This window comes from Danio aesculapii, chromosome 12, assembly GCF_903798145.1.
Source record: "Danio aesculapii chromosome 12, fDanAes4.1, whole genome shotgun sequence".
NCBI lineage: Eukaryota > Metazoa > Chordata > Actinopteri > Cypriniformes > Danionidae > Danio > Danio aesculapii.
This window is the reverse complement of record NC_079446.1, coordinates 20,356,194-20,373,839: the sequence shown is the minus strand read 5'-3', so window position 1 is coordinate 20,373,839 and position 17,646 is coordinate 20,356,194. Positions and strand designations below refer to the sequence as shown.

The following is a 17,646-nucleotide window of genomic DNA, read 5'->3' as shown; positions in this document are numbered from 1 at the left end:
CTTTTGTCTTGCAGGCTGCAGAGTTGGCCACGTTCATTCAGACCAAGCATGACCTGGGATGCAGAGCCTCATATGTTCAGACAATCGAGGAAGGTGCAAACACTCACACGCATGCTGCCAAAGACTTTTGGAAAATTCTTGGTGGCCAAGCCAGTTATCAGTGTGAGTTGGGCTTTAATTCTTTGTACTAGTTTTCATCAGCTAACAATTGAGAAACATTTGTATAATTGTACTTGTGAAAACACATAGTAATTCGGACATGCTGTATCCTACAGCCGCTGGCACTCCTGAACAAGATGAGTTTTATGAGAGTGCAGTCGTAGAAACCAACTGCATATACAGACTCATGGAGGATAAACTTGTTCCTCATGATGACTTCTGGGGTCGAGTCCCTCGCTGCTCCATGCTGAACCCTAAAGAGGTACTAAAAAATGCCACGTGGGTAATATTAGGATTGTCTGATAAAATTTTGACCAACAAAACTGTTTAATAGCCAAGCTACAGTCTACTATTTCCCATGTTTGAAGCTAGATAGCACTTTGTATATATAATATTTTCACATTTCATTTATAACTTTTTTTTTGTATAATCTAAATAAATAAAAATATTTTTTGTATTTTATTTTTTATTTTATTTAACTTTTTATTATATTATATTGCAGATTTTTTTATTATACTTTATATTTTATTTTGTATTTTTTTTAGCTTTTTATTATAAATTATATAAATATATTTTAGCTTTTAATTGTATTATATCATATTTTATTTTATTTGACTTTTTATTATATTATATTATTATTTTTTTTTTTAATTTATTATATTATATCATATTATATTTTTTATTTTATTTAACTCATTTATATTATATCATATTATAATATATTTAATATTTTTTTATTTTCCGTTATTTAACTTATTATTATATTATATTATATATTTTTATTTTATTTTATATTTTATTTTATTTTATTCCAGATACTCTGAATTCTAATATGGTCAAAACTAAAACTAGTCTAAGAGCTAATTTAACAATTTAACTTGGATGATAATGGTCCAAAATTAGTGTTAGAGAAAAATATTAAATATATTTAAAAAGTGCAAAATTCAAAGAGAAACAGATTTCCCCCTAATATCTTGTATACATTTAAATGTATTATATTTCTTTTTCTAAAGATGTTAGGTGACTAAAATATTATTTTAATAAATATATCTGTTTAATCTGTTTTGTTCAAATACATCAAAATATATTGCCTATATTCACTGAGAAATGGATAAAAACATTCATTTTCAAAATGGGGTGTACTCAATTATGTTAACCACTGTATATTGCTGCATTTTTACAAAAACGGTTGTATATGCACTCACTACTTACTTCTATTTTTTTAAATATATTTATTATCTGTTTTTTGTCCTGTCTCTGTAATCCTGTTGCATTGTAGAAGCTCTGTCACGAAAACAAATTCCTAGTATATGTGAACATACCTGGCAATAAAGCTCTTTCTGATTCTGATTACATAACCTTTGCCTTTGGAACTATGCAATCAATCTAATCAATAAACATTTATCTCATTGCGTCCAAGATAATAATGAGTTAATTTAAAAGTATGATTTTAGGTGATTTTCTGATAAATCTGTTGGGCACTGAATTATATAAACCAACAGCAAAGGCGAATTCAAATATAAATCCTCTTTTCCTTCTTGTCTGACATCTTAGGTGCTGGTGTTTGATTTTGGTAGTGAGGTCTATGTATGGCATGGCAAGGAGGTGACGTTGGCACAGAGAAAAGTGGCCTTTCAGCTGGCGAAGCACTTGTGGAATGGCACCTTTGACTACACCAACTGTGACATTAATCCTCTAGACCCTGGAGAGTGCAATGCTCTCATACCAAGGTACAAAACACTGCAGAGTATGTTTGCCTCTGCTGATTTTTACAGTTCCATCATGAATCACGTTTTGGCACTTGTGACCTTTTAAAGCTCATTCACAGAGTCTCATTCTCAGGTCAGAAGTTTGCTCTGCTCGCTACACCTGTCAAAACAGCAGCCAAGTAGCTCAGTGTTCATAAACAGACTTTGGTTGCCGGGTAGAATTCCTGAGACCTAATGCTTTACTCCTGTAGTAAATGGGGTCTGGTTTCATGTTTCATGGACTTCCAAGATATCCATCTTATTTTTAAAGTAAGATCAGGAGCAGATATTGTGATTTAAATGTGCCAGTATGTTCCAGCCTCATTCACTGCCTCATTCACACACTCACCATAACTGGAGTTAGGGATTAGGTAGGTTAGGGCGATATTACAGCTTCATATCACGCTACTCCACATTAAAATTTACACTGGTAGCAAAATCTGATGGGTAGCATACAGTAGTGTAAAAAAAAAACTAATTACAAATATTTTAACTACTGTAAGTGGCTTTTCTTAGAAATTATAATTTACTTAGTAGTTTTAAAAATGTGTACTTTTCACTCTCATTTGAGTACATTGTTAGTGCTGTATCAGTACTTTTACTCCACTACTTTCCTTCAACCTGCTGTCACTACTTTATTTTTTCCTGTCTATGGGGATTAGAAAGATCAGTCCTGTGATTCCTGGCCAATCAAATCGCACAGAACGTAATCCGCATCATAATGAACTACCTCAGACATGTGCACTTTATAATTGCAGGAAACTCTTTGGAAGCATTAAAAGTGTCCAAGAAGATGTCCAAAATCTTTACACACAATGACCCAGAGACTGTTTAGATGCATGTCACTGATGAGATTATGTCGGATGTTTACTGTATGATGACCAAAATGGCCTTAAACACCAGCAGGCACAAGACGTCAACATGACGTCAGATTGACGTTGTACCCCAACGTCTGGGGGACGTTGCATTTTGTTTGGATATGAAAATCAGGTTGATGTCAGAACACAACATCAGGCCAACGTCTATGTCCAATGTCCAACCTAAAACAAACCAAATATAACATCTAAAGATGTTACAGATTGACGTTGTGTGGATGTTACCATTATGACATCTATCTCACGTTGGATTTTTGCCATAACCGATGAATAAATGCCAGTATTTAACGCTGGTTTAAGATGTTGGCTCAATGTTGGATTTTGGTCACTTTCCAACACAACCTAAAATCGACCAAATATCAACATCATTTGATGTCGTTATTGGACATCAAAATAACATTGTCCTTAGACGCTGGCTAGACCTTAAATTTTGGTCACCAGACATCACAAAACCTACCACTAAATCTAACCTAATATTAACGACTTACGACGTTGTGTGCCTGCTGGGCAATAACTAAATGCACTACAGAATGTTACGTTTACACATCCACAAATTAGATGTAAATGCATCAGCTTTTTACAGCATATTACTCACTACTCTTGAGTACTTTTGAAATGTCTACTATTTAGTCATACTTTGAGTAATATTTACAACAGATACTTTTACTCGCACTACATTTATAGGCAAGTAATGGTACTTTTACCTAAGTATGATTATTCAGTACTTTTTCCACCACTGGTAGCATATTGTTTCATCAAAATGTGCTACCTACTTTTTGAATGGGAGGTAGGACAAATCAACAAAACACTGGTTCTAGTAAACGTCTATCATGTTCTTTTCAAAACAGAAGCATTTACAACACAGTAGTCGTACACTAATAAGCTGTGCAAAAATTGTTTTTGAAATTGATTGAATTGGTCAAGAATGACATTGAGAATCATTCTGTTATAATGACAGCTGTTTGGGCAGCTTCTTTGTGAACTACTGATCTGTGTTGTAAATGCTACTTAGCATGTTCTTACTCCAAACTCGCTTCATAACTCTAGTTGAGTGTTTTAAATAAAGCCCTCTGTGAGACGATTCAGTAGTGATTATTAATCACGTTGAAACTATGAAGAGTTAAATCTTCTGCTGTTTCTTCTCTCTGTCTATAATACAGTGGTTTCTGTGTTTCTTTGTGGGTGTTTGAAGTTTGGACACAAGATCACCCTCTGGCCTTCAAATAGATTTACTACTGATCACACAACCGCTTCCCTGACAGGATGTGCATGACTTACTATCACAGCGTTGGTTAATCATGTTTACATACATTTACATGTAGTCATTTGGCAGACATTTTGTCTAAAGTGACTTACAATTGAGGAGACATTCAGCAAATCAACACAAACAGGCAATACACACAAGTGCTAATTATACAAAGGAACTGTTAGTGGTCAGAAAATAAGGTGCTAGAATAAAGTTATAGTGTTTCTACGGGTCATTTGTTAAGCCCACTCATCTGTGCAAAATTTATAGTGGGTTTTTATATTTTACATTTTTAGTAAGAACGTGTCTGGTGCAAATATAGTGTCGGTTAAAGCAGTGTTTCTCAACCACGTTCCTGGAAGACCAACAACAGTCCTTTGTCTGTCGCACCCATTACAGGTCTTTCAGTCAATAAGCTTGTGATCTGAATCAGGTGGGTTTGGTTAAGGAGACACTGGAAAAATGTGCAGAGCTGGTGGGCCTCCCAAGAACGTGGTTGAGAAACACTAGGTTAAAGTGTCAGATATATATAAAAGAAATTAGTAAAAGAGTGTGTTTTCTACAGGTAGATTCTGAAATTTTTTTGAAAATTAGAGTTGATATCCTTGCTTTGTATAAATTCTGTATTCTGAATGTGTTGTTCATAGGAAAGGCCAGGGAAGACCAGACTGGGCTGTGTTTGGCAGGTTAACTCAGCACAATGAAACTACTCTTTTTAAAGAGAAGTTTTTGGACTGGAGTGATTCCAAGAACTACAAGAAGAATGGTGACTTGCATGTTGAAAACAAGGTAGATCTGCACAGAATTAGTTTATATCAATGCATGACTAGTGTATTTCAAATTATGGGTTGGACAAATTATGCTATATTTCAGATTATAGATTGATGGGACAAATTTTACTGCATTTCAGATTATGGTTTGGGGAACCACTTCCCCAAACTTCCACATTAATTGATTGAAATCAGTGTAGATATTAAGGTTACACTACAGAAAATTCAAATACATAGTGAGAAATGAATGAGAAGTGCGTTTGTGTTCGTTCTTTATTTTTATCTATCATGAAAATAACGTTTGTTTTGTTTATTTTTTTTATCTGAAAATAGTATAACAAGCATATATGTGGCCAAGCGCTTTTTTGAGGTGGTTATTCACAGGCGTCAAGGGCTGAAATGAATTGCCTTTTAATATTGAGCGGATGATCTGTGAGGAGAATAATGGCACACTTTTGCACCTCGTTTTTAAAACACTTCAGGTATTTATAGTTAACCTTGTTATTCATGTAAAGCATCATGGGGCATACAGGAAAAATCTCTTTTCTTAGTAGGTATTACTAAATATGATATTTCAGGGTAACTTTTTCCCAATTTTCATAATCTAAAACAAATTTGGTTTATTAAATTCTGTAGGAGCTTCGGAGCGGTGAATGTCGGCCCTACGATGCGTCTCTGATGCTATCGGCAGTACGGACGCCAGTTAGGACCATTCTGGATGGAGTAAACATTGGACGAGGATATGGATTAGTGGAAGGTGAAGAGGGACGTAATTTTGAGATCAGCACATTGTCTGTGGATGTCTGGCACATTTTAGAGTTTGACTACAGGTAGGGTGAATCAGTTACATAGTGAAACTCTTAAATAAATGGCGGTTTATATATACAAATACTGTCTTTTCTTTGCTTGTTTTAGTCGACTACCCAAACAGAGCATTGGTCAGTTTCATGAAGGTGACACATACGTGGTCAAATGGAAGTACATGATCAGCACAGCAGGTAAAAAAATAAATAAAAACCAACAATAAAATGTATAACGTAAGTACATTAGCAATATTGCTTTAACAAATAACTAAAATAAGTTTAAAGGTGCTAAATATATGGCCGACTTCACAAACATGGCTTAGCTTAATCCGGGACTACGCCTTTAATTAAGGTATTTAAGCAATTTTATAGAAATTATTTTGAAAAACACATCAGCAGTGTGCATCTTGCGACATATCTATGCCACTTACAGTATTTCAAGATTTCTCACTGCAAGTTATTTTCAGTTTAATCAAGGACTGGCCTTGTCTGTGAAACCAGGGTGTAGAGTTCACAAACCCTTGCTATTAGTCACACTGGTGGCCGTTAAGTGAACTGCAACCAGGAAAACCATAACAACATCTTCTTGTTGCTTTTGCTGTTGTTTTACTCTCTGCTTTTTGTGTGTGTAGTTGGCAAGAGACTGCATTCAGAACGAATCATCGGTCCAGGAAAGGAGAAATGTTGTTATTTCTTCTGGCAGGGTCGTAACTCTACGGTGAATGAAAAGGGAACGTCAGCACTGATGACTGTTGAGCTGGATGAGGAAAGAGGAGCTCAGGTGCTCCATTTCATTTTGTTTTATACTTAACTCATTTTATGGTTTCTTAAAGGGATAGTTCACCACAAATTGTCAATAAATTGTCATAGACGGATGTTCCACTAGAGCAAATGAATGTGAGTCTCGTTTATTATCGTTTACCAACAAGAGGACCGGAATTGAAAACCACTGCTCTACATAACGAAAAAATATCATCATCACTTTTTTTTGTCAACACTCATGTACTTAAAGGGGAAAGGAAATCTTGAACTAAGCACTGAGCACACTTACGAAGCTTTGTGTTTACAAAGACAATAATACAAGTTAGTAAGGAAGTACTGACAGAAAATGCTTCCCAAAAGAACAGTAGAATCACATCCATAGGCTAACATGAATTACGTTCAGAAGTGAATTGTGTTTAACTGTATCACTACAACTCACCATTTACTCTCTTAAACCTTTGAGTTTCTATATTCTATTAAATGCAAAAGAAGATATTTTGAAAAATGCTGGTTAATGTTAATCATTCACTTCCATAGTAGGAAAAAGAAATACTATGGAAGTCAGTTGTTGCCATCAACCAGCATTTTTTTTCAAAATAACTTCTGTGTGATTTAATGTATTCATGTGAAGAAGCATTTGTTTCCCATGTTAAAAATAGTTGTGGTGCTTTCTGTTTTTGGTGAATCTTTCATAAATTAAGCAGTTCAAAGTAGCTACAACAATTTTTTTAGATTTAAAAATAATATTGTAACTCTCATTATCAATTAAATGTGTTCTTTGCTGAATGAAATTAATAATTTCTTTCTAAAAATCTGAAGTCTTCATGTTTAGATGTTTAAAGGATAAAGTAGATTTATTTATTTTTTATATGTTACGCAGGTCCAGGTACAGCAAGGAAAGGAGCCTCCTTGTTTCCTACAGTGCTTCAATGGAGGAATGATTGTTCATGCTGGAAAAAGAGAAGAGGAAGAAGACAATACACAAAGTAATCACTTTTACTAACTTTAACTCTATTTTTCACTTTTTTAAGATTAGTTACAATTTTTAATGTTACTATTAATTATTAGTAGTAGTATTATTAACAATTATGTCAAAAGACAAAAACATTATGTAAATCAGATTGCATTTTATGGACTAGACCTGATTTCTCAATGCACAGACGACTGGCGCTTGTACTGTGTGAGAGGAGAGAAACCAATTGAGGGCCATCTGCTGGAGGCAGTGTGTCACTGCAGCAGCCTGCGATCCCGGACCTCTATGATCCTCCTGAACATCCCCAAAGCCAGCCTATACCTGTGGCACGGCTGCAAGGCACAAGTGCACACACGTGACGTGGGCCGTACCACTGCAAACAAAATCAAAGAGCAGTGAGTTGACTCACTGCACAAACAAACCAATGACACTTTACATCAGAAGGGTAACAGAGCACTGATTTTGACTTTCTGTTCTCCAGGTGTCCTCTGGAGGCAGGGCTTCACAGCAGCAGTAAAGTGTCCATCCAGGAGTGTGACGAGGGAGCTGAACCACAAGGCTTCTGGGAGGCTTTGGGCAGGAGAGATCGAAAAGCGTATGACTGCATGCTCCAGGGTGAGAACAAAAGTTGATGAAAAAATTGGTTTTATGGCACATTTATGATTAAGTCATAAGTATTACGGATTTCGGCAATGAAATCTCCCATTTCTAATTTTAAATTGTTGTTCCTAGACACATTTCACGTTCGCATATTCATCACAATAAGATTTGTTTAGACTTTATTAATCCCAAACGGAAGTTCACGTCAGCAGAGCTCTCCATACAATAGTAAACATAAATAAGATATATAAAAGGCAATGATAATTCTAAAATTATAATAAAATTATTAATGATTAAACATTGTTCTGTTAACAAACATGGCAAAACAAAGAAAAAGATACACAAAGTACAGAAAATGCTCATTTTTATTTTGAAAGCTGATTATATACCAAAAAAATAGGTAGCAGCATATTGTAAGCAGAACTAGCCACCATCTTGTAATGGACATTAAATGACAGGTCTAATTATGGTCAAGTTTGACTGATTTGTCAAACGTCAGACTTTGAATGTCATTCTAGACGTTATTTGCTAATAGAAGGGTCAGTTCAGTCATGGAAAATCTGAAATTATTTTAAATAGTACAACAACAGTAACTCTACTACATGTAATGTGATATATTAGTGCAATCGCTACATATTTTAGAATCATTATGGCAGTTTTTAATGAGTTAGATGAGTATTTGATGAATACGCCACATTTATGTTAAACGATAGTGGATTATGTACAGTATGATGTGAATTATTACAAGTGGTCATGGAGTTTCTATTTCATATTTTGTGTATTGTTTCTTTCTATTATGATTAATGCAGCAAAATTAAATGTTGGCTTGTCATTTTAATAAAAGGGTTTTTAAGCATCCAAACAAAAAGTATTTGCAGCTTAAAGGTCAAGTGAAATTAAAATGACATTTTTAAAATGTTGGTATCAGTATTTTAGGCTTTAAGGATGTCTATTAGCCAGTGTAGTACAAAACAATGACTAAATTAGTATTTAGAAGATATAAAAATGATTCAAACATGTAAAGCTTGTAGTTTGTCACTTCCGCCTAAATGGATCAACATTTTACATTTTTTTTTCAAGTTTCTCATTAAATCTTGACCAATTAAATGCTCTCTAGTGTCCGACCTATCTCATTAGCTTCTCAACAGCTTTTTAACTGATACACTTGAGCTCAACCACTCTCACTGGCAGTGCTGTGAGAAACTAAACTCTATTGGCTGTTTTTTTTTAAAGGGGAGGAGCTACTCTGTCCCATGCTCTCTTTTTCAGTTGAGATTAAGTCAAACATCGAATAAAAATGCATACTTGAAAGCACATCACAGGACTTTTAAAGATTCCCACACTGTAGAATGTGTACTGTTTCATTTTATTATTTTTTGATGATAAACGACCATCATACCATCAAACGAACATCATATTTTTTGTATAATTTACAGAAGACACCCACTAAAATATAATTTAGTGTAACTATTGTAGATATGCTATATAAATATACTATTTGGGGTGTGTTTACATTTTCATTTATTTATTTAGCAAAGACTTTTATGCAAAATGACTTACAAATGAGGATAAAAAGCACTTCAAATCACCACAGAGCAGCAAAATATAGAAACCATGACAAGACAAGTCTAAGTTAGTTTAGCAGTTTATTATTCTTGTTATTGTTCTTTATATAATTGTTGTTATTATTGAGTCTTTATAATAGAGATTTTGTTGTAAAGAGTCTGGTGCATAAGGAATGGCTATTTATTTATTACTAGTTTATTTTGTGGATAGTCTAAAGTCTTCTGTTTCATTCTAAAAACCTTACATTCATGTGTTTTGTCTTGTGTATCAGATCCAGGAAAGTTCAACTTCACTCCTCGGCTGTTCCAGTTAAGCAGTGCCTCGGGAGAGTTTGCAGCAGTGGAGTTTGTATATCCATCCAGAGAACCAAATTTGGTCAACTCGATGCCTTTCCTCCAGGAGGATTTGTATACAGCTACTCAGCCAGGTGCTTGACACATTCATGTTTGCTAAACTCTGCTAAGTGTGCCGTCTGCTTAATGGTATTGTTAAGGGATTCAGTGTGGGTGTCCATTACATTTTAAAAAGGAACTTCTGCACTCTTTGCATGCATGATGTATAAGGGAAATGTGATTCTTCTCATTAAAAGATCATGAGATGCTTCTGTGATGCTATCGTGATGCTGCTTCATCTGTTTGATTTGTCTTTTAGCCCTGTTTTTGGTGGATAATCACCATGAAGTTTACCTGTGGCAGGGCTGGTGGCCTCAGGACAGTGAAAGCACAGGCTCAGCTCGTATACGGTGGGACTCTGACAGGAAGTGTGCAATGGAAACTGTGCTCCAATATAGCAAAGGTGATTTTAAAAAGTCATCCCAAAAAGGCTATTATTTGTAAATGGCTTCAACCTAACCCTCCCACTCTAGAAGAAATCAAAGCAATTGTAATTCATCTTTGTAAGACGGAAACTTTTACTTTCTCTTTAGAACTAAAAAAGGCTATTTTACTGGGCGATTTTTGGACTTCAAGAATCAACCATGTTAAATTTGATATATAGCTATTTTTCAGTTTTGAAAATTTTATGTAACTATGCAATGGTCATTATGTTGTACCCGAGCAATTCCAGCGTTATGGATGTGACACTTATGGACGTGACACTTTGAGTAAAAACTCAAAACATAAATTCACAGAGAAAGTACTGTATATGTTAACATTATATTGAAATATCTGTTTATGTTTTCCAAACCAACCAACCAACCAAATAGTTATGGCGTCAGAAAAATCTCAGTCTGTACAATTTTCAGATTTACAGACTTTGAATGAGGAAAATAAACATGCGTTATAGATTTGACTAAAAAGTTGGCCGGTTTACAGTATACAACATACATTGTAGAAATTGTGTCAATTAAACCACACAACCCAAAAGAAACAATGATAGTTGGCTCACTATAGAACAAAAATGATTGATTTTATTATATTTTAGATTTTTGAGGAAAAAAGCTTATTTATGGATGTGAAACCTCTCTGTTATGGATGTGACAGATGTGAAATTAGCACTTGAGTGACTTTAGTAAATCAAATATAATTGTTTGAAAACATTGACAGAGACATTTTTGAAGGTTTTAAAAGTATAATGTTTGCTTTGAAAAAAGTTTACTCTGAAAACACTTTTTTTTGGCAAGGTTGATATTTGCATGGAATTCCTCATCTTAACCCTGGATTGTTCAATTACTATTATCATTTTTATTTTAACTATATCTTTCTTTTGCTTCTTCATTTATTTAGTAGATCAGTTTTCTCCCTCATTTTTATTTTATTCATATTGTATGTCATTCAGATTTTGCAACAGCTACAAAAATGTATTTTAAAATGCAAAGTCAGCTACAGCCATTTGCTTTCATACATAATTCTGTATTGTATTTGTTGACTCCATTGACACAAAACAAGTGAAAAACATTTATTAAAAAATACAAATACATGCAATAAATTACAACACACATACAAAATACATTTTAGAAAAGAAAAAAATATGGTGATATAGTTTCATTTTCTTTTGAATAACACAATTGAATTTTCTCTCATTTTCAGTCAAAAAGCCAACAATTTAAGAGCTTTGGTTGAGACATGCTGGACTTTTCTAAGCTAATCATTTACTTTATTTAAACTCTGGTTTCAATGTTGAAGGCGGAGCCCCAAAACCACACCCATCTATTGCATAATTAGACCAATGGTAGTTCAAAGGTGCTTACCATATTTAAAAATTGTCATCTAAAATGGAAAAGATATTTAAATGTAATTTTTCTAAACCATTTTATTATATAAAACTTTTAAAAAATACTTTGTAAAAAAATTGTAAAACTTTGTAAAAAAAAATAAATAAATACAAACATTTATGAACAATTACATTATAACAGTTATATTATATTTTATTACATTAAAATGAAATATGTTTAAATTCATTTAAATGTATTGCTACTTTGTTTTTATTACTATAATTTGATTAAATTATAATAATGTTGTGACTTATAACAGTAACACCATTTCCTTAAACTTTGTTCTTGCAGAAAAAAATGAGAAAAAGACACCAAAATCCTACCTGATCCATGCAGGACTTGAGCCTCTTACATTCACTAACATGTTTCCCAGCTGGGAACACAGAGAGGACATCGCTGAAATCACAGAGAAGGTGAGAAACTACAGTTAAATGTGCATGTCATGTGCAAGTTATAAGAATATGGGTCTTTGTTAGCACTTACGCAAACTCGTGCTACTCATGCACAGGTTAAGATGGTCCACAAGCTAACCACTAATTTTTTTGTACTTTTTCATGTAACTTCACAGGAGGCTGAAGTGTGTCATCAGATCATTCTTGTCGAAGATGTCTTGAGCCGACTCTGCAAGACCACTTACCCACTGGCTGAATTAAAAGCGCGTCCCTTACCGGAAGGTGTCGACCCTCTACGTCTTGAAACCTACTTATCAGATGAGGATTTTGAGGTGAAGAAAATCACATTAACATGGTTTCACAATCCCTCATTTGATCAAAACAATAGTGCTTAAACTTATTCTGGATGAATCATTTAACTATAATGAAGTTGTCAGACACTGGACAGAGGGGGTGTGCAATATATTTTATTAAATATAAGTATTTTGGAGGAACTTTTTTAATACAGAGGTCCCTCGTCATTCACGGGAGTTAAAAATAACCTGCAACAGGCGAAATCCTCAAAGTAGTCCGCTTTATTTTTTACAATTATTATAGATGTTTTAAAGCTGTAAAACCCCTTACTACACACTTTATACTCTTTTTCTCAGACAGAAATTAACATTTTCACACGTTTCTCTCTCGTTTAAACACTCTCTAAGATCAAATAAGAAAAATAAGTCTAGTGTTATAGAATGAAACCAAAGATCAAACCATTTGATCTTCATTTATTTATTCCGTAATGGCGCCCTACAGCCGCGTAACTTTTACTTTCCTTTAGCATGTCCAGAAGTTCATCTTTTTGTGCGATGGTTAGCATCTTCCTCTACCTTTTTAGGTGCTACTGCAGGTGCCTTTGACTATGCAAAACGTTTCGTCGTCATTGTGGGGAGAAAACTTGCAAACATACAGTACAGCACATCAGAGTCACACTGCTAGCAATTGTAAATTTGGCAAGCTGATCGCATTCTGTACTGAACAGGAGACACGGCAAAGAGGAGATTGATTGACAATAATCTACAGCCAGTCAGGACGCAGAACACAATGCACTAATCAGGACGCAGAACACAATGCGCTGTAGAAAAAAAAGCATGTCAAATTGCATGAAAAATATCTGCGAAACTGCAAGGTCGTGAAAAGTGAACAGGGTTATAGCGAGGGACCACTGTAATAATAATAATTGAACAATATTTTTCTTAGTGTGTATTGTGCTGGTACTTCAAACTGTTCAGGTATGCATGGAAAACAAAATACGAGACTTAAACTGCCAGTAGATGGCGGGAAATCCCTGTCATCCATTGAATCATTTATTCAAATGGTTCTTTCAATTGGCTGATTTGATAATAAATAAATGATTTGTCATTTTATGTACTTTTCATTAACTTTATTAATGAATCAATGAGTCATTCACCTGATTCTCTCAAAAACAGATTAATTCAGTAATGAAACACCGGATGCTGCTCTGAGACAAAGAAATGTTTTGCATAGACAGTTACAGTATATATCTAAAATCAGTAATAGCTTATTTTAAAATCATTTTACTTTTAGAATTGCACTTACTTGCTGATATTTAGGGAAAATTGCACTCTTTTCAAGGAAATTTCTACTTTTCTAAATTTGAATTATATGTTTATCCTAACACATTTAATCACACAATCAGTGTTTTTGGGCTTTCAGGATTTTGTTTATTAGTGACAATCAATAATGCCAGCTTGCACACTTTTAAAAACAAATACGGCATTATAATAAACAATTTTGCACACCCCTAACTGAACTTTTCATTAGGTACACCTGTCCAACTGCTCGTTAAGGCAAATTTCTAATCGGCCAATCATATGGCAGCAACTCAATGCATGTAGACATGGTCAAGACAATCTGTTGCAGTTCAAACTGAGCATCAGAATGGGGAAGAAAGCTGATTTAAGTGACTGAACGTGGCATGGTTCTTGGTGCCAGATGGGCTGGTCTGAGTTTTTCAGAAACTGCTGATCTACTGGGATTTTCACGCACAACCATCTCTAGAGTTTACAGAGAACGGTCCAAAAAAATGAAAATATCCAGTGAGCGGCAGTTCTGGCCTTGTTGATGCCAGAGAAGAATGGCCAGACTGGTTCGAACTGATAGAAAGGCAACAGTAACTCAATTAACCACTCCTTACAACTAAGATATACAGAAGAGCATCTCTGAACGCACTACATGTCGAACCCTAAGATGGATGGGCTACAGCAGCAGAAGACCACACTGGGTGCCACTCCTGTCAGCTAAGAACAGGAAACTGAGGCTACAATTCACACAGGCTCACCAAAATTGGATAATAGAAGATTGAAAAAACGTTGCCTGGTCTGATGAGTGTCGATTTCCGCTGCGACATTTGGATGGTAGGGACAGAATTTGCTGTCAACAACATAAAAGCAGTTCTAAAAAATGGGGTTCAGCCCATAAGGTGTACTTAATAAAGTGGCCAGTGAGAGTATACAGTATGTATTATTGAAGTTGCAACTTCAGTCTTCCTGTATGTGGTCATATATTGTGTCATTTCAGTACTATCTACTTTTATTTTGCCATTTTTTTCCCTGTCATCATCTTCATATTTCTCCTTTCTGCCTCCACTATGTCATCTTTAAAGCAGCCTCTCTTAACCTGTCTCTCCCTGCATCTTTCTGCTTCTCCCCCTTTTTGCTGGTATAGTCTTGCGTCTGACTGAGGTTAATTTTTCCCTTCACATGCCAGGGTGTAGGGGCTTCAGGGAAGGTGAGTTTTGTTTCCTGAGGAACACTGGTGTTTTCCCACTAATGCTGCATCCTCACTGTGTGAAGCACATTACTACATGCTTTGGCACAAACTGCATAGTATCTAGCAGTGTTTGGGTCACCGTTCACCACTGATATGTCTAACGCATGGGGTGACATTTTTACTTTGTGTTTAAAATAGTTTAACTGATAAATATGCACTATGGATAAACAGTTTAGAATCATTTCAGTCTTTTTTTTTACCCATAAATGTATTGTTTTAGTCAGCAAGCATGTTTTAGATTGATCAAAAGACATTTTTGAAATCTTTGAAATGTTTATTTCAAAATATTTCAAAAATCTTACTCAACTGTGATTTATGAAGGATCATGATACTAGAGTAATAGCTGCTCAAATTAAGCTCAACTACCATAGAATTTTTTTTTTTAATGATATAGGATATTTTTTCCTTTTTTATTGTTCTTTGATCAAATAAATTCAGTTTTGGTGAGATTAAGGCCTAAGACATTCTGTAAAAATACATTAATTTTAATAATATAAAATGTGTATTAATAACAATTACAATAGTCGCATAAAGATACTAAAATAAAATTGGTCTTAAAACATAAGGTTAAACAGGTTGAGTTATACTGAGAATTGATTGAGATAACGGTCCTTATTAACATTGATAGTGTATTAAGTGTTACTGTAGATGGTTGCAAAAATATAACAAGATGCAAATATGGCAGGCAAAAAAGGTCAAATGAGAATGCACCATTAACCAATATACTCCCTATAATTTGCCTTTAAAAAAATCTTAGTCTAGCGGCTAAATGATATGCAACCAATATTTTCATCATTGCCATTTGAAATTATTGATACTCTAATATTGGATAATCACATTTTTTGATTGGCGTGCGTGCGTGTGTGTGTGTGTGTGTGTGTGTGTGTGTGTGTGTGTGTGTGTGTGTGTGTGTGTGTGTGTGTGTGTGTGTGTGTCTGTCAGTCATCAATCATTCACTCTTTCTAACACTTCAGAGAGTATGATGTTTTTTTAATCCTATAAAATCTCTCTATATATGTATATGTGTGTGTTTATGTTCTTTACAGAAAGCTTTGGAGATGACGAGAAGTGAATATGAGGCACTGCCTGGATGGAAGCAAGTGAATGTGAAGAAAGCCAAAGGATTGTTTTAGAGGAACTCAAGGAATCTGCAAGAGGAAACGCTCTCATTCCTTTTGAACCAGAACAGACAAACGCAAGTAAAAAATCTCCACCTGTGTCAAACCACACAGGGAGCTGAAAAGAAGCTGGAGGAAGAAAAAAAGAACACAGATTGACAGGGGTTTACCAGCCTCTTGTAGCACATTTCTGTCTCATTTTCTTCTTCCTTTTTTGTATTTTTTTGTTTATCAGTGAATTAGAGCTTTGTTTTCTGAATGTTTTGAGTGCTCCCCAGCTTGTTTTCCTCCTATTTTCATAGATCTGCGTTTCTCCACATAAAGCCGTCCAACATGCACAATGCAGCACTTATACACTGCTGCCCATCTTGATATAAACAACACCCATGAAATAACTCAAATAAAAATGCCTTTTAGTAATTATGTGAATGTAAGAAAGCTCAACGGAGCACTTTATGTAAGTATGTTCATACCTGCTCTCATGAATGGCCTAAAGATTATTTTAACCTTCCAGCTAGATGCTTGAACTTGAACCCTATGCGTGTGTGTATGTGAGAGAGTGTTTGTGAATATATACGGAGTGTGAGTCTCTTCAAACAGCATTGAATGAAATTGTGGAAAAAGAGAAAATCTCGTTCTTTTCTGCATTGTATAGTGCCTTGCCTTCATGTACAGTTTATATAAAGACAGATGCAAGTCTGCATTTCGAAAGACATATTTGTGATAATAATAAATATTGGTGCAAATAAACACTGAATAATGTAGATATTAGTATTTTTGTCTTGTGCTTTAATTGCTGTTTAAACATGTGCTTTAAAGGAAACCTATTATACCCCTTTTTACAACATATAAAATAAGTCTCTGATGTCCCTAGAGTGTGTATGTGAAGTTTCCGTTCAAAATACCACACAACTATTTTTTATAACTCTTTGAAACTGCCCCTTTTAAGCTTTGATATAAATTGAGCCGTTTTGGTGACTGTCCCTTTAAATTTAGCTGACACTGTGCTCCCAGCCCTCTTTTCAAAAGAGGGTGGAGCTATAATTGCCAATGTGTCAGCATAGTGGCAGATTCAAAACTAATGGCAGACGGCTAGTTCTCATTTAGGGCTGTCTATGCTAATGAGGGTGAGGGAGAGTTACTTTTTATAATAGTTACTATTATAAAAATATAAAAGTACTATAAATATATATAATCACACTTTATAGCCATTCATTCAGAGCAAAAAGTCTACTGAACCTCTCATTTGAAGTGCGCCGGACCGTCTCAATCAGTCTCCTGAAGTCCCTGCCGCAGCCTGGTGTTGTTCGTCCCCATGTGCATGATGACAGCTCTGATGTTTTCGCCAGCGCTTAGGATATTGGGTACCTTAGCAGAAATGTCTTTAACACAAGCACCAGGAAGCAGTAAGTGCATACATTATTACCTTTAGCGGAAGTAGCACGAACATGACGAACGATGAAATCGCTGATGATTGCGACGTCACATCCTGTCTCACGGAGGGTCAGGGTTCAACGCTAAAGATATTTTCTACTGGCCCGATTGGACCAGTGGCTCAGATTTTTATTTGCCCTGCCAAAATTTTCACTG

At 34.9% G+C, this 17,646-nt stretch overlaps 1 protein-coding gene across 20 annotated transcripts in view; it reads left to right on the top strand.

The window, feature by feature from the left end:
- Window positions 1-16,827, top strand: part of svila (supervillin a) — a 98,745-nt gene extending 81,918 nt beyond the window's left edge. For 16 of the 20 annotated variants that reach the window (XM_056469298.1, XM_056469295.1, XM_056469294.1 and 13 more), the window contains 16 exons: window positions 15-162; window positions 276-421; window positions 1,714-1,889; window positions 4,676-4,817; window positions 5,435-5,628; window positions 5,714-5,796; window positions 6,234-6,382; window positions 7,244-7,349; window positions 7,524-7,731; window positions 7,818-7,951; window positions 9,774-9,929; window positions 10,154-10,297; window positions 12,006-12,127; window positions 12,283-12,438; window positions 14,876-14,896; window positions 15,985-16,827. In XM_056469298.1, the coding sequence (XP_056325273.1) occupies window positions 15-162; window positions 276-421; window positions 1,714-1,889; window positions 4,676-4,817; window positions 5,435-5,628; window positions 5,714-5,796; window positions 6,234-6,382; window positions 7,244-7,349; window positions 7,524-7,731; window positions 7,818-7,951; window positions 9,774-9,929; window positions 10,154-10,297; window positions 12,006-12,127; window positions 12,283-12,438; window positions 14,876-14,896; window positions 15,985-16,071 (2,172 nt within the window). In that variant the 3' untranslated portion in view covers window positions 16,072-16,827. Of the gene's footprint in view, window positions 1-14; window positions 163-275; window positions 422-1,713; window positions 1,890-4,675; window positions 4,818-5,434; window positions 5,629-5,713; window positions 5,797-6,233; window positions 6,383-7,243; window positions 7,350-7,523; window positions 7,732-7,817; window positions 7,952-9,773; window positions 9,930-10,153; window positions 10,298-12,005; window positions 12,128-12,282; window positions 12,439-14,833; window positions 14,897-15,984 lie in introns of all 20 variants that reach the window. The other 4 variants (XM_056469296.1, XM_056469314.1, XM_056469312.1 and 1 more) reach the window with 2 other exon arrangements.
- Window positions 16,828-17,646: the final 819 nt, after the last annotated feature.